The following is a 26427-nucleotide window of genomic DNA, read 5'->3' as shown; positions in this document are numbered from 1 at the left end:
CGCTTCACCTAATAGTTCAAGTCGTTGGATGTTGTAACATGGTATGACTTATGAGGCTTCTAATTTGTTTTGTCTTTATTTTGACTTGGGCAATCTGTCGTGGTTTTTGATTTCTATTGTCAAGGAAAAGTTGGTTTGGTTTCGGTTTGCCTTCTATTTAAACAAGATTGCGAAAAATGTGTTATTAAAAAATTCGGGTTTAAAAATATAGAAAAATTCGTATTTTCAAATCGTTCACATTTAAAAACGCACTAGTTTAAAAACTAAATCATAATTTTAAATGTCAAATTGTGATTTTACCAATCATTTAATTGTGTTTTCAAATTGTACGTTTTAAAATCACTATTTTTTAAATCATAAATTTTAAAACTGCAAATCTAAACCAACCGAAGTCTATATCAATTTAATGTATGCTTAATATTATATGAGTATATGTACTTGTTGTCTTCAAAGGGTAACTCAATCGGCTGGGGACTACGCCTTATGAAGTAGAGGTCACTAGTTCAAATCCCCCTCTTGTGTGGACATGTCAAAAAAAAAAAAAAGAGTATATGTACTTGTTGCGTTGGTTCATCTAATAATGATGCGTTTGAGATTGGGATTTCGTAGACAAAAAATGCGATTTTAAACCAAATCGCAAAAAATAAACTGTTTGGAAATTGCGTTTTGAAAACGCAAAAAGCTGTTTTTTCAATTCGCAGGTAATTGGGTGCTTTTTTTAAAACGCATAATTTTAAAGGCTAACCTGCGATTTTGTCAAATGCTTAACTGCGTTTTTAAATTACTTTTTAAAATTGCAAACCCAAACGGATTATAAATTAAACTTTTTAAGTTCAATTTTCTAGCAATAATGATTCAAAATCTACACCCTTCCTGTGATTCAAAAAGTTGAATTTTCTAGTAATAATGATTCAAAATTTAGATTTATCTTCCTTTCAAAGTTAGAACACTTTGAAAGTGTTTCAATGTGTCAAGTATTGTGCATATGTTTTAGCTAAATGGATCGTATTAAATTACCACTTATCCCAAATATTTAAACTAATAAAAAGAGATAGATTTAATTATTTAATATACTTTAACAAACCACTCATTATCTTATTTTTAAAAGCATTTCCATAAATCTTCTCATTCTATCTTCCATTCGGATTGATGGTGGAAAATATCCTCCTTTTAACTTTTTTTCCCTATTCAATTAAAGAAAACAACTTGTCTTTCCTGTTTAATTAAAGAAAAAACAAAGTTCATTGGGTAGAAATAACAACGGTGGGTTTTTCATCATGAGATTAAGACCCGAAAGGTGTTACAATTTCTGCCTTACAAGGTTGATACCAATCTAATTTAACTTTAATCCAATTACTTACCTGTCAAGTCGATGCACGAAGCTAAAAAGAGACGCCTTCTTATTGTTATGAGACGACAGTCAGCAGTTTAGTCCTAATTAACACTGAATTGACCCTTACAACATGATGGCCTCATCAATACTTTGACTTCTACTTTCTTTCATTTTTTTTTTTGAATTACTTTTTTTTTTTTGTCTTATGTGATTTAAAAACTTATTTTCTGCTCATTTCGTTTTCAATTTTTTTTTTTTTTTTTTTATAGGTGATACTTATAGTATAAGAAAATACAGGAATGGTATCTCCGTCAATTTTTTCGTCTAAAACTAACGGATTTTTACGTTAACAACATGTAAGACCATTAAAATTGTGACACGTAGCTGCACAAATTTTTTTTTTTTAAATAAAAAATAAAAATTGTAGGGGTGGCTCAAGGCTACACGGGGGTGACCGAACCACCCTTATGACCCTTGGGGGTGCCCAAGGGCAAAAACCTTTTTTTTTTTTTTTTTTTTACTTTGGCCCTTATGGGTGGTCGAACCACAACATGACCTGTCAAGGGGTGGCTGAACCACCTCCATGCCAAATGGAGGTGGTTTCGACCACCCCTAAAACTAAGCCACCCCCTTGGCCAAAATGGTGGTAGCCGGCCATCCCTACAAATTTTTTATTTTTTATTTTTTAAAAAAATATAAAAAAATATATGGGGGCAACGTGTCACAATTTTAATGATGACACGTGTCATTGACATGGAAATCCGTCAGTTTTAAATGGAAAAATAGACGAAAGTACCATTTCTGTCTTTTTCCATAGCACAAATACCACTTATGAAAAAAATGAAAACTGAGGGAGCAAAAAATAAAATTTTTAAACCACCGGGGGTGTAAGGTATTTAACCCTTTTTTTTTTAATAAAAATAAACTCTTATTAATAATGTAAAATACGCTGAGGTCAACACAAATTAGGTACAGAAGACTCCCTAAACAGACCTTGAGGTCAAAAAATTAGGGACAGAAGACTCCCTAAACACAATATTAGAGACATTAGGTAAAGTTTTCTCCAAGAATCCATTACATGAATCACGGCCGCTTTAGCTAAAACATGAGCAGCTGAATTTGAAGCTAATTGTACAAACCAGTTTGTAACTAATTTTTGTCCCTCTATAAAAGTTATTCTCATTACAATATATATATATATGCATACCAGTAGAAGTGAAAATGCGGATGGTTAATAACAGCCCGCATCCGCTATATATATATATATATATATATATATATATATATATATATATATATATATATATATATATAATTCACTAAACACGTCATTTTGGATTTGGTAAGTGTAGGATCTTTAAGTTATGTTAAGTTTTTTTTCACTATTATCTTAAAGTCATACCTCATTGCATTTATTTTTTATTTTTTTGGTAATCCAAATCTCAATTACGAGACAATAACCCTCTATGACTAATAATCGTGAATTGTGTAATAAGTGAAATCTTAATTTATTTAAGCTTGCATTTAGTAATAACTGCATTATTTAATCTTGTATAAAGATATAGATTTATATAGTAATTCAAGAAAAAATAGATTTAAGATATGCTCCATCCTCCTCTCACTATCTCTTTCTACTACCCGCTTCTACACTCCTCATCCCATTCTGGTTTTTTATTTTGTTTGTATGTGTTCTCTGACTAGATCAGTAATTTTGGCCTCTCCGCTATGCATCTGTCCATCTACTTCCGTGTTGTGCCGCTCATCTCCTCCCTGGTCGCTGCTACTGTTTGCTGGTTGTGTTTTTGCTTTGAATAAGAGTTTTATTATCTTTAGATCTGTCCTCATGGGCGATCCATGGGATGGAGGTTAATCAAGTGCGATGGGTTATCTCTTACAGCCGGTTTAAATAAATTTTTAAAATATTTGGCTACCTTTGTCTTAGATTAAGTCTACTCAGAACAAATCTGCTCTTTAACTATTTTTGTATATGGATTAGCGGAAGATAAAATTCATAAATAGTATTTTATTATAAGAATTTTGTTTGTATCTATGATTATATAACCTTATAGTATGTGGCTATAATTTTACAAATCTTTATACTTTGTGATGTAAAAACTTTTTGCTTGTGATGTTTGATCAATAAAATATTTTGATTTTTCGTTAAAAAAACAATCAAAGGATAAGATTGGAAGATTGAATATATATATATATATATATATAATGATTTAGGTATTACGTCGAAATCGGGATTGGACGATGTAGTCATTGAATATGTCGCATCAATCACATTTTTTTAAGTGATTGATGGCAACGCGTGCTACTAAGTTGTGCTTAAATAGGAAAACTTTTTTGGGTCCGTGAGATGTGATGATTGAATTCTGACCTTTTTGGGTTGCATTCATGATTCATGGCCAATACAAAAAAGTTAGGCATATATCTCATAATTAGTCGTTGATGACAATTCCCATTGATATGATGCTGTAATGCTGTAATGGAAAGCCCCTTGATTTGATCCCACTTATTTTTTTTTTTTTAGTTTTTAACTGAATATCTCTTCATTAATAATAATCTCAAATCATTCCAGCATAACATTGAGATAAGAAGATAGGGATTGGAACTTCCCTATTTAAAAAAATATCGCAAATGAATAGAAGAATTTTTTTCACTTGAACAAAATTTATGACATGATTGACCACTTCTCTAACAAGTCAATGAGCAGCTAAGTTAGCATCCCTCTTCACATGAACCTCTTGATAAGATTGAAAGGATTGCAAAATAAATTTAATGCTCACTACAAATAATTCAATTTCCTCTTGCACACGTCTAACCAATAGCTCTTGATTCAAATTCCTCTTCACATGGAACCACTATATTCAAAAATCCACTTGTTTTGAATATTGCTTGTTGGTATTCCGGAGGAGTGAATATTGCTTGCTTCTTCATCAAAAGATAACACTTCTGTTGCCTTGTGAAGAAACCGAAAATCCCATTGATTGATTCCTAGCGTTAGCAAATCTCCTTCCCTAATCTCACTATCACCTATTACTCCTGGAGCCTGCGAAATCATAGCTCCAATAGTCCCATGATTTTCGGCACAATTGACGGTCGTTCCATTCGTTACAAACGTTTCTGTTTCAAGATTCCACAAATCCCTCTGTTAGTTGCCCGGAGGAGAAGAGGCGGCTCTGTCACCCTCAGCGTCGGTACCATCTCCTTCATCCTTATGGTCTCCACCTGACTGGTGGTTTGCATCCAACGGCGCCAAGGATTTTGTTGTGGATGAGAATGGGTTTTGACCTCCACCTGGTTCAAACCGCCGTGAAAGAGTGCTAACTCGAACCTAGATAACTGCGTAATTAGATTTCATTTCGGTTCGAGGAGTAAATCCGTCAGATCCTACTAGCAATATCAAAAAATACCTCAAACTCCCAACCCTCAGATTGGTTAGAGACTAAACACTTTCACTTAAAGTAGCTCCCGCATTTGAACCTTGCAGACACCTACACCTCTGCCCGGCTGCCGAGGAGGAGGGGGTGCACCTCCTCCCCCCCCCCCCCCCCCCCCCCCCCCCTTAATCCCCTCCTCTTCCTTTCCCCTCCCTTTCTCACCCTTCTGGGGCTCCACCAGCTTGGATCTGCCATTTTCAAGGAATTTTTCCGGTTCTAATTTTCAAATTTCAACATCAAATCTGTCCCCAAACATAGCCAGAGCCTGGGGCTACTTCCTTTTCTTCTCTCTTGGCTTCACCCATTGAAACCAAGAGGTGAAAGTGTTCAGTCTCTAACCAATCTGAGGGTTGGGAGTTTGAGATTTTTTTTGGTATTGCTAGCAGATTCCGATGGATTTACTCCTCCAACCCAAATGAAATTTCATTAAGCAGTTATCTGGGTTCGAGTCAGCACTCATTCACTATGGTTTTTTCAGGGAATTTTTCTAGTTCTAATTTTCAACATCAGATCTATCCCCAAACATAGCCAGAGCCTTGATCTGCTTCCTTTTCTTCTCTCTCGATTTGATCCCACTTATTACTCACACCTTTTACACAAATTTTTGATTCATTTCATTTCATTTCAGCGACATACGTAACACATTTGCAGCCATGCATTGAAAATTTGCAATGAAATAAATAAGGAGGAAACTCGATATAGGAGGTGAATCATGTTCCAATAGGATAGAATTCATTTTATGGTCGTGATTTAAAGTTTGTATATCTAACAGTATATATGAAAGTCAATGGTGACAATTTTTTTTTTTTAAAGAAATTAAATAATGAGAATTTTATACACCGTTAAATACATTAACTTTAAATTCCGACCGTAAAATAATTATTATTCATTTATTTTAAAATGGAGAGGATCCTTGTCCGTGTTAAAGTATTGATTAAGTAATTAAATTTACATTTTTCTATAAGTTTAATCTTTTAGGATGAATGGTGATTTAACATATATGGTATCAAAGCCAAAGGTCTTGAGTTAGAACTTTGACTCCGTTATTTATCCATATTTTAATTAAATATTCCACGTGTTGGGCCTCACCTATTAAAAATGTAGTTTGAACTCACACGTGACACGTGAGGGAGAGTGTTAAAGTATTAATTAAGTAATTAAATTTACCTCTTTCTATTAACTTAAGCTTTTGGAATAAGTGATCATCATTTTAACCTCGTTCTAACCTTTGTATAGCTTTTTTCTCCTTTCTAATGATCCAGTCATTTACTTCTCATCATTACAATTGCTTTAAAACATCGATCTCTCTAAACTTTTAAAGCAATTGTAATGATGAGGTTCAGCTTTTAAAGTAGCACTTTTTTGTCTTAAAGATACTTGCGATACTTGGAATTAAGCTTCATTATGAACATAACTTGTTAAGGATACAAGAAATTAATGATAAGGTACTAAATCTTTTACTAAGAGATTGATATTAAAATGATGTGGTATTTAACGTTTATTTTGATAATCTCCACTGAATAAGCTCTACGTTATTTTAATATCCATTTCTTGGTAAAATATTTGATACCCCTATCATTTCTGTAAGGATATTGGATAAAGATATAGTGTAATAATTTTATTGCACTTGCTCATGTGAGTTCTATTTGTTCATATATATATATTCGAGCAATTCGAATAGGTAAGGCTGAAACTGTCTAAGATACTTGTCCGAACAGGTAGAAGCTGCTCATGCACTCACATAGATATATTTTTTAAATCCTAAAAGGCAAAAGGCAAAGGATCATTTTTTTTTTTTTTTTTTTTTTGTGTAAAGAACTTGTAGTGGCAATGAAATAAAAAATTGTAATTATTCTATGAATTGTGAAACTGATAAATATTAAATAGCAATGAAATAAAAATGTTTGGAAATGAATCTTGGTACTATTTTTTTTAGACTCATCTCGATACAATTTCTAACAATTGTTTTTGAGAAATATTAGAGTTCATTTTAATGTTTTTTTGGATGATATGCATTTAATTAAAAAAAGAAAATTATCTCAAAAAGTAACCTACGAAAAATAATTTTTTAAGCAAAAGAGTTAAATCCACGTCACCTAAAAAAAAAAATTTAAAAATACTAAAAAGAGTTCTAACATTTCACATTAGTTTATAGTCGGCAAACACGGAGAATCAAGATAATGAAATGTCCGATGGATTTGGATGCCAAAACTATACTCAAAGTACTTGATTTTGTCAATTCCACTTGGACGAGGGAATCGGACATTTGGTAGAAAAAGTTGGCGCCTTTTATTGCTGAGTGCAACTAAAAATTCGGCTTTCAATTTCGTTATAAGAATATTTATATTCTTTTTTCTTCTTTTTAAGGCTGTAGTACGGAATTTACAATCATCAGGGTACGATTAATACTGGTTTTAAAAATTATTTTTAATTGGGTTTTGATTTGAAAAAAATGTTTTAATGTAATGTAAAAGTTTTTTTTTTTTTTTTTTGTTTTTAACTCCTATACATATAACTGCCATATAATTAAATAATGTGATAGTAAAAATTAATTTTTAAACTAATTTTAATATCACATCAATTATACAAGAGTCTATTATATAAATAGAATTACTCTTCATTGATACAGGACAAGCTTGAACTTAGTACAATATATCCAATTTGTATTTATATTTGTGTTCACCTCTAGCTACTATATATATATATATATAATAATTAAAAAAAAAAGTTTCGCTTGTTAAGACTTTTTCCTTCTTCCTTTTTTTTTTTTTTTTTTGTTTTCTGTTTTTGTAAAAAAACTTTAATAAACAATCTAAAATACAAAACACTTAAAATTGTTTCCATTTTATATCATATAGAACATTTTTTTTAAAAATCAAAAAAACACATTAACAAACATATATAGTTGTTTAATTTAAAAAACTCCCTATACTAATTTTTATCTTATCTTGAGCAATAGCCTGCGTGGCAAGGCATCTCACCACTGAGGATGCCAAAAAATATTATGGACGAAAGACAAAATTTTGAAGGCAAATGGATATACTAAATTAAGAGAAAGAAACCAATATTCTTGTGCAATTTGCATGTACAAACATCAAACGTACCCACTAAAGAAAAAGAACTTTTTTGCCCATTGCTTTCATGTTTTAATTTTCCCTACCCTCCTTGTTTTTGGAGAGTCAATATAAATTCTTAAAAACACTATTTAACTATACTAGAGAAAAAAAAAAAAAAAGAAAAAAAAAGAGTGGAATTTATTATCAAGACGACCTATCATTTTCTTTGCTCCCCATCTATAAATTTGAACATTCTTCCATTGCCTTTGTCATGCTACATTCTCTGTTCCTATCCTTGATCCTAGTTTTCATGGATAAGCTTTAATTCAAGCTTCCCCGTCTGTCTCGTATACTTAGAAGGTGATGTTTTTGTGATCGGCTCGTTCGGTGTTCAAAACAATTTGTTATTTGTTTATGGTTTTTTCATGTTTGGTAAAATTATTTATTAATTTTGATTTTCTTGTAATAGGTTGGTTTGTTCATCATGGGATTTTCCATGCTCATGTGCATGAAGACACAAGTGCCATTGCTAGATTTTCCATCCGGTAAGCTGAACATGAATAATGTTGTCTTCAATCCACGTAGACACAAAGAAAAGGTTGTCATTTTAATGGGGGCAACAGGAACCGGGAAGTCAAGGCTGTCCATTGATCTGGCCGCCAGTTTTCCGGCAGAAATCATAAACTCCGACAAAATGCAAGCGTACGAGGGACTTCCCATAGTCACCAACAAAGTCACCGAGGAAGAGCAACGCGGCGTGCCGCACCATTTGCTCGGGATACTAAATCCAAATGCAGATTTCACGGCGACGAACTTCTGCGACGCGGCGTTGCTTGCCGTCGAGTCAATCATCGGACGAGACCGCCTCCCGCTCATCGTCGGCGGCTCCAATTCGTACATTGAGGCCTTGATCGACGACGACGATTACATGTTCCGGTCGAAGTATGAATGTTGCTTTATTTGGGTGGACGTATCAATGCCTGTGCTCCGCTCATTTGTGTCGAACCGGGTCGATCAAATGGTTGAAAATGGGTTGGTGGAGGAGGTGAGAAAAACGTTCGATCCTGACGCCGATTATTCACGGGGGATCAGAAGAGCAATTGGGGTTCCAGAATTCGATAAATACTTCCGACAGGAACCATATTTAGACAAACATCAACGTTTGATTCTTCTCCACGAAGCAATAGCTCAGATGAAGGAAAATACATGCAAATTAGCAAGACGGCAGCTGGGGAAAATTCTCCGGCTTAGAAATAAAAAGGGGTGGAATATGCACCGGCTTGACGCCACCGAAGTGTTTCTAAAGCACGGCAGCAAAGAAGCCGACGAGGCATGGAAGGAGCTTGTCGCCAGAACGAGCACAAGAATCGTCGACCAATTTCCGTACAATTTTGCCTCCAAAATCCCTGCAAAAGTAGCAGCTGGGATTAAGGTGAGGAGGGTAGGAACTGCAATTGCAGCCGGAACTTTCTAGAAATAATTAATCTCGCTAATAAATAAATAAATTACCTATATTTTGTAAACATCATATTCTGATTGTAATTCCAACAAATATTTGAAATATTATTTGAATTAATGAATTATAAGTATTAATTTGGCTAATTAATTCTGGGATATGAAAAATAAATAATCATTGAGCTTCAGGGTAACGTATATTCCTGCCCCCACTTGATCATCCAAGTGTATATAATTGTCTAGTCATCCAGCTGGTGATCAAAATAATGTAGAAACACCTTTACATCCCATCATGCATACCTTTCAAATTGGACAAAATCCAATCAATACAAAAGAAAAAGGAATGCCTAACTTTGACATGCAGAAATTGTTGATGATGAATACCTAATTGGACAATTTTTTCCAATATAATATTGGACGGGCCGGAGTAAATTCTTCAATTCAGTTTATTAAATTGATATCTGTTATTTAGAGTATGTGATTCTCGCTCACGTGTATTTTAAAAATGCATGTGAGAATTACGTATTTTAAGAATAGATGTCAACCTAATAGTTTGGGTATCCCTCCGATGAGAAAAACTTAATTTGTTCGATCTTCTTAATTTATGAAAAGAAATTTCCTCAAAACAATGATTTCAATTTAGTCTCTAAGAGTGTTATGTACCCTTAGTATGACGATTTTAAGGACTGAATTTGAAAAATTTATCTAACTTAGTGAAGGAAATTCCTCCAAATTAAATTTATATTATTAACTAGGAGTCTGGATTAGTTTCGGGAAAAAGAAGCTTAGCATTAAAGCAGCTCATAGGAACCACTTATTCTTTAGCTTTCATCCAATCTAATTAATCATGGTGTGGATCCGTCAAATCAAATAAAAAATAATTATCGAAGATTATCCGATATATGGTTGGTTGAGTAAGCAGTTATTTTGTAACGACCGAAGAAAAAATACTAGTCACATTTGCGCTATCAACCTTAAAAAGACTAGCCAATTTAGAACTTTCTTAGAATCCTTTATAAAGTACGGTTTTACTTAGTAACTAGGTAATGCTGGACTTAGTACCCATGAGTATCTTTATAAATCATTCACTCTATGTGAGCTATTCATCTCTTCCCAATATGGGATCATCGGGGTGTTACAAACTCCCCCCTTAAACCCCTGACGTCATTGTCAGGACTACGTCATGCAGTATTCTAGTACCACATGACCTGGCGTTACTAGGTGGCTCTGATGCCATTTGTAACAACCCAAGGAAAAGCGCTAGCCACATCTGCGCTATCACCCCAAAAGGATTAGTCAATTTGAAACTTTTGTAGAACCCATTAGTAACTAGGTAATGTGGAACTTAGCACCCATGAGTATTTTTATAAACCACTAACTTTATGTGATCTATTTATTTCTTCTCAATATGAGACCGATGTGTTACATATTTAGTCCTAATGTCTTATGATGCATTAAACAATTCTTTGATGGACCACGTTCGCAAGTGAAAGTCCGAATTTTACCTGACCCACATGGAATGAATGCTTTAAACAATATCCTGAATATCTAGTCGGGGCAAAGATACTCTCGGTTATTTTAAAAAAATAATAATAAAAAAAAATAAAAAAAAATTTATTTATCTTTATTTCACTTAAAATACATAGGGAAGATTCTGCTTTTTTTAAAAAAAAAAATAAAAAAAAAAAAAAAAAAAGCTGGGTCAGGACAAAAGGGTGGCTTTTGATAGAGTAGGAAAGCAACTGGCAAAGATGCATGGTGGCGGCGATAATCTACCGCACGCATGCGCATCTTCCGTACGCTGAGTCAGAGTGTATTGACTTCCGTAGTATAGGCATTTATTTTCAACCTTGCTTTTCTTTTCAGCAAAGACTAATTTTATTTATTTATTTATTTTTATTTATTTATTATTTTTTAGCTTTATAAGGGCAATCGTTGTCTGAGTGAGAGGTCTGCACATCGACAACCGCTTTCTTTTCACCAAGATTATCATGAGGCTATTCCATCTCTATTGATGTAGAGTTTTGCATTCATGCATATATCAATTCATTCATATATTAGTTGATTTTCCTTAATTACTTAATAGTTCAATCATTTACCACTATCATAAATCACTTATTTGGTTAAGGGCAATAGCTGCTCTCACTATATGCGATACAAGCAAATTCATTGCACTTCATTCCCTTTCAAAATATGGTTTTGAAAATCCTTTCATACAGTTAAAGTGGTGCCTTTATGCGCTAGTTATACGAACACAATATTTTTTAACGTAGAGGGGCGTACGCCCACATAGGCGGCCGGCGAGTACTTTTCTCTGCATATTTTGAGGAAAACATGCGTTCAAACCAGACCTAACCGCCTTGCTTGTAAGTTTATTTTACTTTCGTTTGCTAGATTTTATGCCGGTTTGATTGATTGTTTTCAGGATTAACTATATAGCCTTCTCATTGGTTGGGTTGAGATATCAAAAGATACATAACTCTTTCTCAATGTTTTATTTAGTTTTCTTAGACTTAGATTTTGTGAATTTTACTCCAGAAATTTTTGGTAGCGTATTCGATCCACCACCATGAGAAAGAAAAAATTCACTGGACAATCACGTAGAACAATACTTGATCGCAGTGTAAGTGAGGTACGTACTGTCCTATTCCACTGTGCATATTACAATTATTTAACAAATACGATATTGAAATTTCTAAAATCGAGTTGTACCTAAGTACCAAAATTTATTTTGTTTATGCTTCAATTGAGAGGTCACTTACATATATGGGCATAGAATTTGTTGAATGTTGTAGTGAATGTCTAGTGGGTCATAGAGCTTCCTCTTCCTTTGCTAAAACAATGAAAAGAATGGTATATATTCCTGATCAGTTTAATTGGTTTCTTTTTTCTTTTCTTTTTTAGATGTTTAATTGGTTTCTTGATCATATGATAATATTAATATGAGATATGCTAAAATAACTTTCGGCAGTTCAAAAAATAAAAATAAAAAAATAAATAAAATAATGATGGAATCTATTCCAAAATATGGAAAAGAGACTGAGGATACGAATATTAATATATTGGTTTGTCCCACTTTCGGAAAGCGTTGTCGTTTTGAAGCCCAATTATTTTAATTACAATATTTTAATAAAATATCCCCCCTTGTTACATAAACTGCCCAATGGGAATTCTTGTGGATCCACAAGATTAAAAGGCCAAATCAAATTTTCTACACTTTCGAATGCCTTTTTAGTCAAATGATTATCTTGCACGCGCACCCTTAATTTATTCAAAAAACAATATGTTTATCAATGATTTTCAAATTTTTATTTTATTTTCTTTTAATCAATTTACGCTTGTTAGTATAGTTTTTGGTATGATATTGATAATACGTTCTTCGATGTTCTTCACGTCTCCTCCTGATCGTTGCGAAACAAACAATACTAAGAGAACACATTGGGGATGACCGACATTCTTTTCTTCGATGTCTAAATTAGTACTTTAGTAAAAAGTACGTTTAAGCACAATAACTAAGTCTTTTTTTCTTTTTTCTTTTTTTACCTGAGGTATAAGCCTATTTATAAGTTGAATGATGAGAACCCTTACTGCATTAGGGTTTCATATTCTTTCTATTGTGATCTAGAAGTGCCGTCAGAGTTTTTTCTTGATCCAAAATTATTTACCTACTAGATCAAGATTCTTTATTTCTTTAACGATCTCAAAGTGAGGCTGGAAACTTCTAAAATGGACCGGGCGAAGCGGAATTATCCCTGACAATGCTTTTTATAAGGAAATATCTTTTTTGGGTTTTTTTTTTTTTTTTTTTTTTTTCTTCTTTTTTGCTATGAAATTGTTATTATAATTATTATTATAATCTTATACTAGAAGACAAGAAAGTTAGGAGCGGTGAGTTGGAATGAATTTGTAGCGACTTGACACCGAATAATAGTATAAGTTTATAGCCAAGTTGTATTTTTTTATAGATAAAATTAGTCAATCAATACTGTTTCTTCTCTGCATATAAAAGTTGGTATCGAATAATCCAAAATCTGACACAAATTACTTCTTATCTTTAACTTTCGAACATATATATATATATTTGGGAATGCTACTTGCATTTGCATGGGGAGAGTTTCACGAAGTATCTTGTGCGTTGATTTGTGACCCTTGCAAAAGGTTTCTATGTAGGTGGAGACCGGAGTGCGAATATTGGTGCGGTGGTCACAAAAAGCAATTAAGACGGGGAAGGATGTATACGCGGATGCAGTTATTTATAATATTTATATTTGTAACATGTAAATATTAATTTTAGATATTCGAATTAGATTTTTATAAACTGCATCTGTGTAATTATTGTAGTTAATATCCGTTTTTTTTTTTTGGGGGAGGGGGTGCTACTTGCATTTGCATGGGGAGAGTCCCATGAGGAATCTTGTATGTTGATTTGTGACCCTTGCAAAAGGTTTCTCTGTAGGTGGAGATTGAAGTGCGAATAATGGTGTGGTGGTCACAAAAAGCAACGAAGTTGGGGGAAGGATGTATACGCGGATGCAATTATTTATAATATTTGTATTTGTAAAATGCAATTAATAGTTTTAGATATTCGAATTAAATTTTTGTTAATTGCATCCGCGTGGTTATTGTAGTTAATATCCGTTATCTGCATATTAGATAATGAGTCTTTTATATATATTGTTGACAACTTAAGTGTGTAAACCCAAGTGCAGGTTGTCTCGAAGTAATAAATTTTAGATAAATACGAGGTCGATCCACAGAGAATGGTAGATATTTAGTAAAATTCCTATTATTGTACAGAAAAGTAAATTGAGTCGTTTTTCCACTAAAAAGTGGAGCAAGAACGAGATTATAAACTAAAATTAAATCAACTAAACTAAATTAATAAAAAGTAAATAGGAGAAAATTAATGAAAACACTAAGGTTCAGAGATCCACCTAGTTTTATATTACGTATTCCTGAGACAAATTTTTAATTCAACTTGATAAAAAATCAACTCTCCTAATCGAGAAATAAAATAATTAAGCACAAAGTAAATATAAAATAAATTAAACATGGATTGATTGAGAATTTGATTTCAAAAACATGTTACAATAAATTAAGCATTCAATATATTTTCGAATCATAACAAATCAAACAAAGTAAGTATTTGATATAAACAAAAATCATAATGAATCAAAATAAACTTGTCTCATTAAATTACTTTCAAATAAAAATCATTCCCAACATTTAATCATTAATCTATGAAGAACAAATAAAATAGTCTCAAGAACACATAATAAAAATACTAAGTTTCACCCCTAACTTTAGCTAGAGATTTAAGTACTAAAAATCATAAATAGAAAATAAATAGAAAGAACGGCTGCCGAAAATTCTTCTCTTGTGTCGTGCATCGTTTTTTCTATATTTTTTCAGCTTTTTTGTTTGTTGTCGTGTTGCTTCTCTTATAGAGATATGAGTCATTCCTCTTTTGGAATTTGTACAAGTATAAGAATCCAAGTCTTCTATTTGTTCCATGTCTCTCTCTTACACTTGAAATAAAAACTCTGCTTCTTTTTATAAAAGCCGAAGACATCTTTTTCTTCTTGGTTTTGTCATGTAGTAGTATTAGAATGTTTCTCCAATTCGTGAGTCCAGCAGTTTGGTTTCACCTCTTCTTGTATTACACATTGGACTCTATCTTGGGCATAAGATAGACTTCTTCTTTTGACCTACCTCTTGGCTTTTACTCTTTGATTTCTTTTGTAATTCCTACATAACATAATTTCTTGCATTAATATATCATTTAATCTTAATATTAATATTTGATCAATATTCCACAATTAAATATAAAATGCAATAATTAAATTATAATAAAGTATGATAATACTTATTTTAATAGGAAAAATAAGCACTTTTAAGCTATTATCATATAAATATATATATTTTTTGAGGGGTGGGGGGGCACTACTTGCATTTGCATGGGGAGCGTCCCATGAGGAATCTTGTGTGTTGATTTGTGACCCTTGCAAAAGGTTTCTCTATAGGTAGAAATTGGAGTGCGAATACTGGTGTGGTGGTCACAAAAAGCAATCAAGTCGGGGGAAGGATGTATACGCAGATGTAGTTATTTATAATATTTGTATTTGTAAAATGTAGATATTCCTTTTAGATATTCGCATTATATTTTTATTAACTTCATCCGCGTGGTTATTGTTGTTAATATCTGTTATCTGCATATTAAATAATAAGTCTTATATATATATTTGTTTGGGGGGGGGGGTGGTGCTACTTGCATTTGCATGGGGAGAGTCCCATGAGGAATCTTGTGTGTTGATTTGTGACCCTTGCAAAAGGTTTCTCTTTAGGTGGAGATTGGAGTGCGAATACTGGTGTGGTGGTCACAAAAAAAATCAAGTCGGAGGGAGGTTGTATACGCAGATGCAGTTATTTATAATATTTGTATTTGTAAAATGTAGATATTAGTTTTAGATATTCGTATTAGATTTAATTAACTGCATCCGCGTGGTTATTCTGGTTAATATCTGTTATCTGCATATTAGATAATGAGTCTTTTATATATATATATATATATATATATATATATATATATATATTGGGGGGGGTGGGGGTGTGCTACTTGCATTTGCTTGGGGAGAGTCCCATGAGGAATCTTGTGTGTTGATTTGTGACCCTTGCAAATGGTTTCTCTATAGGTGGAAATTGGAGTGCAAACACCGGTGTGGTGGTCACAGAAAGCAATCAAGTCGGGGGAAGGATGTATACGCAGATGTAGTTATTTATAATATTTGTATTTGTAAAATGTAGATATTAGTTTTAGATTTTTATTAACTGCATCCGCATGATTATTCTGGTTAATATCCGTTATCTGCATATTAGATAATGAGTCTTTTATTTATTTATATATATATATATATATATATTTTTTTTTTTTTTTGGGGGGCGGGAGGGTGCTACTTGCATTTGCATGGAGAGAGTCCCATGAGGAATCTTGTGTGTTGATTTGTGACCCTTGCAAAAGGTTTCTCTGTAGGTGGAGATTGGAGTGCGAATACTGGTGTGGTGGTCACAAAAAGCAATCCAGTCTGGGAATGATGTATACGCAGATGCAGTTATTTATAATATTTGGATTTGTAAAATGTAGATATTAGTTTTAGATATTCGCATTAGATTTTTATTAATTGCATCCGCGTGGTTATTGTGATTAATATCCGTTATCTGCATAATAGATAATGAGTCTTTTGAGCTTATTTTAGTCTTTTGAGTCTTTATTAGGAAATATTTTAAATGATTCTGAAAATAATTTAGGCCGATTTTTAATGTTTTTGACTTTTTTTTTTCTAAAGCCCTAACATTTTGAAAATATATTGATTTCTCATTGTTTTTGCCTTTTTGCTTTAAGTGTTACATGAGAAAGCAACATATCCGACCAAACCAAGGTAAATATAACCTATATCTAATCCAAAAATACGACATCTTGGTGAATCATATATATATATATATGATTCATCGTATTTGTATACTTTAAAATCGCTATACGCATCCATATATGCGGATAATGGTTTTTACGAACTGCATCCACATGCGTGGATAGTTGCGGATGACGGATGTTGGCGGTTATATCCGCCCACATGTACACCCCTAGTAATTCCCATGGAAAAATAACACCCATTTCTTTTTTTCTTACTCAAGAAAAGAATGCTTCAAAGAAAATAAGAACTCTCAAGGCATGAACACTGCTGAAGATGGATAGGAAGTAGAAGATTTGAGTATATTAATCCCATGGAAACAACTTCAATTTATTATCAATGCCAAAATTACAAGTACAGACAGAAAACAGCTAAATAATTAAACTTGTATGAAGAGTAAGACTAAGTAGAAGAAGCAGATTACTTTTTTTTTTAAAAAAAGTATAATTTAAACCAACACAACAAACATAGTAGACCAATATATTGCATCACAATGTAAATGCATTGCTCAAGCTCTTAGAATTGTGCCCCCGCATGTGTAGGTAACGTTGCAAGCGTCACTGATTTCGAGGGAGATCTGGTGCACGGGCCTCATGAGGAAGTTTGCGAAGCTGGGCAAGAGATATAGCACCTCACAGATACACTGGCTGTCCACCTGGCTCGCCCAACGGCAGCAGTTGTCTTCCTCAGGTGTGTCGTGGTGCCTATGCCGGCGCTTGTGCCCATGTTGCCTGTGATGGTGCCCCTCTCCTTCGTCGTCGGGAGGGGAAGGAGGAGAGGGTGGTGCAGGAGGAGGTACAGGCCTCAAGGGGAGCCGTGCGCATGCATAGTTGGCGAGCGAAAATTGTGAAGCACAAAGCGGGCGGGGTGGCAGTACTGGTGCTCCCCTTAGCTGGCAATCCGACCTGGGCACCAGTAACACGAGTGCTGCAAAGAGTGTTAATGTAACAATCTTGACTTTCTCCATCGAGCTATCTCAGCCTGTCTTTACTATTACATAAGGAGGAAAAGGGAAGAGAATGGTTTCAGGTGCTTCAGACTGGTCCTTGCCTCTGTTATATACTTGTGCATTCATGGGGCTGCTTCTCTGGTGGGATAACAGTAAAGAATAGGATTACCAAGAGAATGAGGCTTTTGTTTGCTGGTTAGGTTCTGAATGGTTTGAGTATGCCTCATTCATTTTGTGTGATGATTTGTTAGGTGACATACAAGCATGCTATAATAGGTATTTGCACCACCTACGCTCTTTCTACCTCAAGAATATTGAACTTTTCATAAACTATTCCTATGGAGGAAGGCAACGATATAAACCATTTTCTCTCCTAAAATGATCCTAACCTCATCAAGAATCACAACTTGCCAAGAGCTGAAACTCTAGACCTGCAAATTAAGGCAAAATAAATATCATTACTGAAATAGCTCAAAAATAATCATCTTGAAATAGAATTGGAGAACACAGACCAAATTATCAGTGCTCTAAAGAAGAGACATTTTACTGCAACAATTTGAAGATCTACTCCAGGGTACCACCACATTCAGCTCAATTACACAATAGTTTCAGTTGCTACTATGAGCAAAATGAAATTTCATTAAGAATACCATTTACCATCTATCTAAGCAATCAAAACATTTTTCCTTTCACCTTAACATATGCTATGTCGCTAAAATGCATTTTGTGTGCCGCTTCACTTCTAAACATTACAAAAAAAATCCAACTCCTACAGAATTCACAAAGGATTTCACATAAATCAAAAGGCATGAATAGAAAATGTCTCATGGGATTCTTTATTATTAAAAATTTCATTAGAAACCTATGAGACAGGCATAGGACTAGAAAGAGTGACATGCTTTGGGCCTTCTCAAATTGTGCATGAGATCAACACCTGAAAGAGATGGCTGCAAATGCGTTTATAGAATTAAAAATTTATGATTATTGCAAATCCTGCACTTCTGGCATTGGGATCTCATAATTATTAAAGCAATAAACATACAGATCAAAGTTTTACAAGGTAACGTAACGGTGATTCAACCAATACCTTTAACTAACATGCCTAACCAGACCAACCTTCCTTGAAAGTTGACTTTGGAAATGAAAAGACCAAGAAAATCCTTGCCCCCCCCACCACCCCCGCCCCCCCCAAAAAAAAAAAGGAAAAGAAAGTATTTGATCTATCCATTCCAAAATGTTCTCTTATTCAGGTCCTTTAAAATTGCTTCATAGAAAACAATCACAGTAAAATGTCAGAACTTATCTCAATCTGAGAGTATGGAAAATGTCAATTTCATCTCTCATCACACCTTCCTAAGCATGGCAAACACAAGCAAGGCTTCCATATTTCTTTACAAATGTAAAGTGGTGTATTTAATGTAATGCATCAAAACTTTCTAAGTTTCTTAATATTATGATATTATTCTCTGCAGAAACCTGGCAAATTCAAGACATTAGAAATCGGAAAGTTCTTATACAGAATGTCAGAACATGATAAGAAGATAAAGATAAAAGTTGAAACTCACACCTAAGTTGATTTGCAACAGCATTAGTTGCAAAGCAATTTCATTATAATGTTGTAACTCACTATTCAGTCCAGCTAGTTAATCTAAAACAAGTTCCGAAGCTGAAATACATAATGAGAAAGCTAGGTAAATATAGTGGTTTCACTTTCATGTGAACTTTCCCCCATAAAAACAAAAATGGATAAAAGTAGAAAAAGAACCTGCAATAGCCATTACTTTTATGATGCTTGGTCGTGCAATCCATGATTGTACCAACACAACAAACATTTGTCCACTCTTGAAGTGCATTCTGTTTTGCATGAAATCTGCAACATACATACAACTAACAATCTCCGATAAATGTAAAATTACAACTCCACAGATATGTTAGGAGGTCAGTTGAAACAAATTTTGACATCCGTGCCTGAGTAAAAAGTTTGGTAGAATTCCTTTGTTGCTGAGAAACTATAAAGCATTACTAAATGCTGTTAATAGGTATCCTGTGGAAAGCAACTCTCTACCACAATATTTGAGAGAAGAACACAACTCCACCCCCATCCATAAATTCAGTGACATGGACAATCTCCAATTAACTTGGATGAAAATTTGGCTTTTACACATGCAGGATACTACAATTCCTCACAATTGTGCAATTTCTCAACAGAATATGCAGTTTAATCTCAACAATCATCCTAATATTGCATCAAGTCCCCTTTACCTGCAATTGCCGATCTCGTTACCATCAGAGAAATTCTCCAAGCCTGACTTATTCATTCATCACACGCATGCCCATCATACTCCCCACTCCTTGTTGCCATCATTTCCACGTCCTTCTTAACTACTTCCCTTTGCAAACTCAACTGCTCTGCTCTCTCTCCCCATCCCTCCTCCAACAAAGCAACAAATTTATCTCTGATCTCGAGCAGAGGATCCCGATCAATCAGTGCATCACCCTTATATGCTTCTCTCAGCATTGCCGTCTTTATCCCTCCTTTCAACGACATATAGAATATCCCCGAATGCCTTGTGAACGCACTCGAGAACGCATTTGAGAACCTATACTCATCACTAAACTTCCCCAATGTTGGTACTGGAACCCTCTTATGTAATGAAAGTGAAAGCAACTCGTGCAGAACTCCCACCGTCCTCTTCTCCATTTCCCTCGACGCCTGATCCAAATGCAACACATCCTCATACGGGGACACATAATTGAGCTCCATCCAATCCCTAATCCACTCCCTCATTTCCTTCCTCAGGAAAAACCCCGGCGGAAGCTTAACATTAAAATTGGGCCTAACCCCAATCCCCGTCAACTTCGACTCTTCCTCCGCCCTTCTCTCAATAACCGATTCTGCAAACTCGTTGTTCCACGAAACCAGTTCCAAAAACGATTTCCCTTCGCCGGGACACCCGGATAGCCTAAAGTACTGTGGATACTTGGGCACCAAGTTAACCAGAAAATCATTCGGAAACCCAAATTCCCTCTTCCCATGTACTAATTTCTCCACACTAAGAACCTTATCCTTAGACATCATCAACAGTTTACACAATTTCGATACTATCCAAGGTTCATGTTCAACATGAATCCTTCTCTCTTCTTCGAGAAACTCTTTGAGCCGGTCCGAAACTCGGAGGAACGGGACCGGTTGGGTTTTGGGTTTGATTCGGTCATAATAAGCGTCGAATAGACCCGGGTTTCTGGCGAGGAAAGTTTTGATATTGACATTGAGCCGCATTCGCTCGCGGCGTTTCTGGAGGTAACGGAGTGGGATCACTTGGCCCGGCTCGTTAAGGACCTCTTTGACGACTCGGGAACAGATCTTGTAACGCTTGTCGTTGTCTATGGCTCGGTCCAGTTCCCTGTCTTTCCGCCACACTACTTTGAGGCTTGAAATGGGTTTGATTTGGAGGTCGATAAAAGGGTTTGTGTGGGATGTGAATGAGGGTTTGAGGGTGTGATTTAAGTAGAAAGAGATGGTTTGAGCTTTCGAGAGCATACCTGCGAATTGAAGGACCAAGCAAAGCCACGCACAGAGTGAGCCACTGAGGAAGTTTCAGAGAAGAAAACGAAAGAGAGTGAAAATCGGGCTCAATCTGTATCTCCCTCTCTCTCTATCTCTCTCTCTCTCTCTCTGTGGGTGTGTCGGCGAGGGGTGGACGGCACTGGCGCGGTGGGGCTCCGTTGGTGGTGTGGCTTTCAGAGAGAGAGAGAGAGAGAGGGACATGGAGATTGGAAGAGGGTTTTGTGTGGAGGGTGACTAGCCAAAAGACATCTGTGCCGTTGATCTTAAAATCTGACCATTTCATTTAAGGGCAATTTTGTAAAAGAGACTAATTTTAGTCCAACAACTAACAAAAATACCATTCATTTGGCCAAAGGACTTCTTGGTCTTTTTTTTTTTTTTTTGAATTTATAAGAATATTTATATCTTATTAAAAAAAAAAGTTATAACCGTTTTTATCTTTTCATTAGCCTCACGAGACATTATCAATAAAATGATAGTTTAAAAAAAAAGTGTCATTTTCTAAAAAAAATTCATGAAATACCTTCTTCATATTCTCGAATTAATGATAACCATAATCCTTGTTCATTTTTAAGAAAGTATTCTTAACCCAATTATCAATTTATTAAAGAAACGGGATATACATCTTTTCCTAATTTTTCTCTCATTTTCTTACGTTTCGGGACACATGAACCCCGCAGATTCAATGATAATTTTAAAATAAATGTGATGATAATAAAAAAATATAGAAAAAAATGAATCATTTCTCTTTATTAAAATCAAAACATCTACTTTGAAATTTGTAAATTAAAACATTCGTTAGTAGTTTCTATCAAATAGATAACATAAACAAAATAAAACTAAAAATTATACCCATCTAATAAAAAAAAAAGAAAAAAAAAAAAGAAAAAAAAAGCGTGATTGTGGCCATGGTCGGATCATCATCCAACCATGTAGCCAAGGATTGGGTGACTGGACCCAGCCATGGCTTGTTAGGAAACCCAATATTTCTTAACATTTCGCATTTACGTCTTGATTTTATTATGATATTACTACACTCACTATTGGCATAATATTTTGATATTATTTTCATTAATAACATAATGTTTCATTATCATAAAAAGTACGTTTTAGTCCTTTCTATTTAAGCTTGCAAATGTCGTATGACCAATTCAAAAGGAATTTAAAACTTGATTCCCTCATACGCGATTATTTTTCTATCTTCTCTTTTAATTTCTAATTTTCAAGTGATTTGACACTCGGATACCTATCATGGTCGTGGTTGGGTCATTACCCAGCCACATGACCATGGCCTGAGTGGAAACTGTAACGGTCCATTAGTGGCTGGATGGACTTAATTGCAACAGTGGGCTGAATGGGCTTAGGTTAGTAGTTATTAGTAAAGCCCATAGAAATTGCTAAGAGTTTAGATTGGAGGCTATATAAGGATTAGAAGTCTAATTGGAGAGGGCATCTGATTAGTAAATTGTTTACTTTAGTAAACTTGGAGGCCGAGCACCTCGAATGCTCTGGAGATTAGCCCTCTCGAATGTGGCCATTTGCATTGTAAATTCCGTTCAATCAATTTAGTGTTCTTCTTCCTAGTTCTTTCAATTCTTCCATTTTAATTCATCAATTCTGTCATTTCTACCGATTCCATTACAAAATCCCTAAATCAAAACCCTAGAATTTCAGTACCAATTTTGGTACTGTTACAAGTGGTATCAGAGCCTAGATCCACTGATTTTCTATTTTGTTCATTTCCAAACCCTAGATCTATGGATCTTCACCATTTTGATGGAAAAAACCTCTCGGTTTGGATGTTCCAGCTTCAGCAAAATTTCCTCTACTACAATACCCCTAACGATCTTCACAAATATATGATGGCCTCGTATTACATGAAAGGTGAGGCTCTCGATTGGTTGGTAACAATGGAACGGGGTGGAGTTTTTACAATGGATGCTGATTGGGAGAATTTTGTGCGACTCATTCACCTTCGATTTGGACAAGAATCGGAGGACCAACAATGTCAGCAACTCAGTGATTTCATGGCAAACTGTGAGCAAGTCCAGAAAGGAGAAGAGGAGAAAAGCGAAAACGGAGCCACAGAATCGGTTGGAGAAATTGTTGAGGCTATTCTAGAACGATTTTCGGTTCCTGCGGAAGTAGAAAACCAAGAGGAATTCAAGAAAGAAGAAGAGGAGAAAAGAGATGAAGAACCAACTGATTCGATCGAAGTTTCCTACCACCTGTTTGATGAAATTTCCCAACCAAAGATTTCAGAATCTCTAGTGGAGAAGCAATTTCCAGATTCAGTTCCTAAGGAGGTAGAAAACCAAGAGGAATTTACGACCGAACGGTTTCCGATGGAGGAACATTTGGCCGTGGACGGGAGTGAAATGCTTGAAGCGACGGAAGCAGTTCCTCTAGCGATTGACTCCTTCGCGGTTGTAGAGCAGTTTTCAGCTCCTGAAAAGGTAGAAAACCTAGACCTCATTCACATTCCAGATCCGGTTGAAGACGTTGACACCACACAACCAATTCCAGAATCTGAAATAGCTCTGGTTGGAGATACCTATCACCAGCTCACTGAAATTCCTCGACTGAAAAATTTAGAATCTCCCGTGGAGAAGCCATTTTCAGATCCGGCAGTGCCTAATGTGATCATACTAGAGGCCATAAATCACACTGTGAGTTCTTTTTTGTCTCCATATTTGACTGAGATTGCAGTGGTTCTTGTGGTTTTGAAACACCGATGGCGTTGGAAAGAAGAAGAGGATGCGCCAAGCCGGTGCTTGACCAGAGAGTTTCGAGTCGAGCGGGCATGGGCTCACTGGGCTAGACTGGGACGGACCAAGCTGATCATCGCTCCGATGGTGGACAACTCGGAGCTGCCTTTCGAATGCCTTGCCGTAAGTACGGTGCCGAGACCGCGTACACGCCCATGTTGCACTCTTTCAATTTTTCTGGAAATGAGAAGCACCGTAATCAGGAATTTAACACTTGCCCAGTGGATTGCCATTATTTGTCCAACTTTTGTGCGAATGGTCCAGAAATTTTGTTGGAAGCTGCACAGAGAGCTGAACCTTTTTGTTTTAGGAGTGGACATGACCAAGAAGGAAGAAGAACGAAGGAAGAAGAAGAGAAGAATCTGGAATCTAGTGTATACACAAAACGGTGCGTTGAGAGGGAAATTGCTTGTGTAGAAGGGGAGTTTCGGGAATTGGGTCGATTGGCTTTCATTTTTCTCTCACGCGTGGAAGATAGCTGGCTTATCTTTGTGCTTCTAGAAGTTTGTGGATTAAACAATGGGCTGGATCCTGCTGCATGGACCACCTGCATAGGGAAACAGTTTTGGGCTTCTAACATTTGGAGGCTATATTTTTGTTCACAAAGGGATGACAGCAACCAGCTTTTGAAGTGGAGACTAGCTGGCTTACTCTTAAGTATTCTAGAATTTTGTGGGTCACGGTGTGCAACAAATGCATGGCAGGATGGCTTTCTCACGCGTGTCATTTTGCATGTCATGGACAGTAATGTAGGGGCTTGCGCAATACTGAGAAGTACTATACTATAGTCCCGGGAATTATACTTGCTAGATACAATAAAACTGGGGATTGGTCCTGAAGGCAAAAAGGATGGAAAATAAAGTAATTTTGAAGCTGCCCGTGTCTTTGTTGAAGAGACTGGGTTTTTGTTCGGCCTTCACCTTGTGGGCAAGGTGCTTTTAAGGGGTGGGTAATGTAACGGTCCATTAGTGGCTGGATGGGCTTAATTGCAATAGTGGGCTGAATGGGCTTAGGTTAGTAGTTATTAGTAAAGCCCATAGAAATTGCTAAGAGTTTAGATTGGAGGCTGTATAAGGATTAGAAGTCTAATTGGAGAGGGCATCTGATTAGTAAATTGTTTACTTTAGTAAACTTGGAGGCCGAGCACCTCGAATGCTCTGGAGATTAGCCCTCTCGAATGTGGCCATTTGCATTGTAAATTCCGTTCAATCAATTTAGTGTTCTTCTTCCTAGTTCTTTCAATTCTTCCATTTTAATTCATCAATTCTGTCATTTCTACCAATTCCATTACAAAATCCCTAAATCCAAACCCTAGAATTTCAGTGCCAATTTTGGTACTGTTACAGAAACCCAACCACACGGTCATGGCTACCGAGGAAAATGAAGTTCCTACTTTAAAAGACAATTGAGAATTGAAGTTAGTGCCTTGAATAATGAAGAAGATGTGTTACCCATGCGAGAATGAGAAGATGTGTTGACAGCAACCATTACACAAATGTTTTGTATCCTTCACTGTTACACATATTTGCATGCAGCTCATAACTTCAGCTCTTGTAACGTCAGCAGCTGGTGTACGTGTGTGTGAGCCATAACGTGCTGCAGCTTATTGGACAGCTGACAACCATGCAAATTTATTTTTGCATCTTTGCATCTTCATCTTCCATAACTGATGCTTTGTAAACATTCTATAAATACAACTAGATACCCATGAACTAAGTGGGTTGTTTTTATCACAACTATACTGTATTTTTATAATGGCCTAGGTGATTCAGGTGAAGACCCAACCCCAACCACTTTTTTTTTTTTTTTTCCTCATTTGAGGAGCATAATTATATATATATTTTTTTAATTTTTTTGTCTATTTGATTAAAGATACAAACTGCTGTGAAAGTTTTCCGGTAGGTGAAAGAACAGATCCTACAAAAGAGAAAGTGATTACCCAAATGAGCTTGTCGAAGCAGGCTGATAGGGGATAGCTTCGTTGCCTAAGTCAATTATCATTTTGAAGGTGGATAATGACAAAATCACGAGAGTTTTTTTAGAGTAAGAGAGTTCGAAGGAATCCCCTTACCTTTATTGGGTGTGGTTTATATAATAGCTTGGTGCTGAGTGTGGTGTGGGAGGCTGATCCCCGTAACCCCCAAATTCGAGGATTGAGGGTAAGGCACTGCCATGGCCGAGCGCTTTATGTGTCAGTGGAAAGGTTGTTTTTGTTAGGGGTGTAAATTTGGTTTCGGTTCCCGGTTATTGACCAAAACCGGAAACCGAAACGGGATCCTGGTTATTGGATTTTCAATAACCTAGTCCGGATTTGGGTAGCCCTGTTAACCGGGGGTTACCCGGGGTAAACCAGGTATCCGAACCGGGTATTACTTTTTTTTACAAA

The 26427-nt window shown here is 35.5% G+C and overlaps 3 protein-coding genes across 3 annotated transcripts; 1 reads left to right on the top strand and 2 right to left on the bottom strand.

Moving 5' to 3' along the window:
- The first annotated feature begins 8115 nt into the window (after nt 1-8115).
- Nucleotides 8116-9428, top strand: LOC133852048 (adenylate isopentenyltransferase 3, chloroplastic). Its single transcript, XM_062288719.1, has 2 exons — nt 8116-8195; nt 8305-9428. The coding sequence occupies exon 2, from the start codon at nt 8320-8322 to the stop codon at nt 9307-9309; it is 990 nt and encodes a 329-aa protein (XP_062144703.1). The 5' UTR covers nt 8116-8195; nt 8305-8319; the 3' UTR covers nt 9310-9428.
- Nucleotides 9429-17072: 7644 nt separating this feature from the next.
- On the bottom strand, nt 17073-19603 carry LOC133851429 (uncharacterized). The gene is made up of 2 exons (XM_062287857.1): nt 19471-19603; nt 17073-18136 (listed from the first exon to the last, which is right to left on the bottom strand). Exon 2 carries the CDS (start codon nt 17721-17723, stop codon nt 17265-17267), a length of 459 nt encoding a protein of 152 aa, XP_062143841.1. The 5' UTR covers nt 17724-18136; nt 19471-19603; the 3' UTR covers nt 17073-17264.
- Nucleotides 19604-19685: 82 nt separating this feature from the next.
- LOC133851428 (protein WHAT'S THIS FACTOR 1 homolog, chloroplastic) lies at nt 19686-21471 on the bottom strand. The gene has a single exon (XM_062287856.1). The coding sequence runs from the start codon at nt 21244-21246 to the stop codon at nt 20020-20022; it is 1227 nt and encodes a 408-aa protein (XP_062143840.1). The 5' UTR covers nt 21247-21471; the 3' UTR covers nt 19686-20019.
- Between the last annotated feature and the right edge of the window lie 4956 nt (nt 21472-26427).

Source organism: Alnus glutinosa, chromosome 12, assembly GCF_958979055.1.
Source record: "Alnus glutinosa chromosome 12, dhAlnGlut1.1, whole genome shotgun sequence".
Classification (NCBI taxonomy): Eukaryota; Viridiplantae; Streptophyta; class Magnoliopsida; order Fagales; family Betulaceae; genus Alnus; species Alnus glutinosa.
The sequence above is the reverse complement of the archived record's forward strand: the minus strand, read 5'-3'. Positions and strand labels throughout refer to the sequence as shown.

Coding starts and splice junctions, on each gene's coding strand:
- LOC133852048 (XM_062288719.1), top strand. CDS start 8,320: ATGGGATTTTCCATGCTCATGTGCATGAAGACACAAGTGCCATTGCTA.
- LOC133851429 (XM_062287857.1), bottom strand. CDS start 17,723: ATGGAGAAAGTCAAGATTGTTACATTAACACTCTTTGCAGCACTCGTG.
- LOC133851428 (XM_062287856.1), bottom strand. CDS start 21,246: ATGCTCTCGAAAGCTCAAACCATCTCTTTCTACTTAAATCACACCCTC.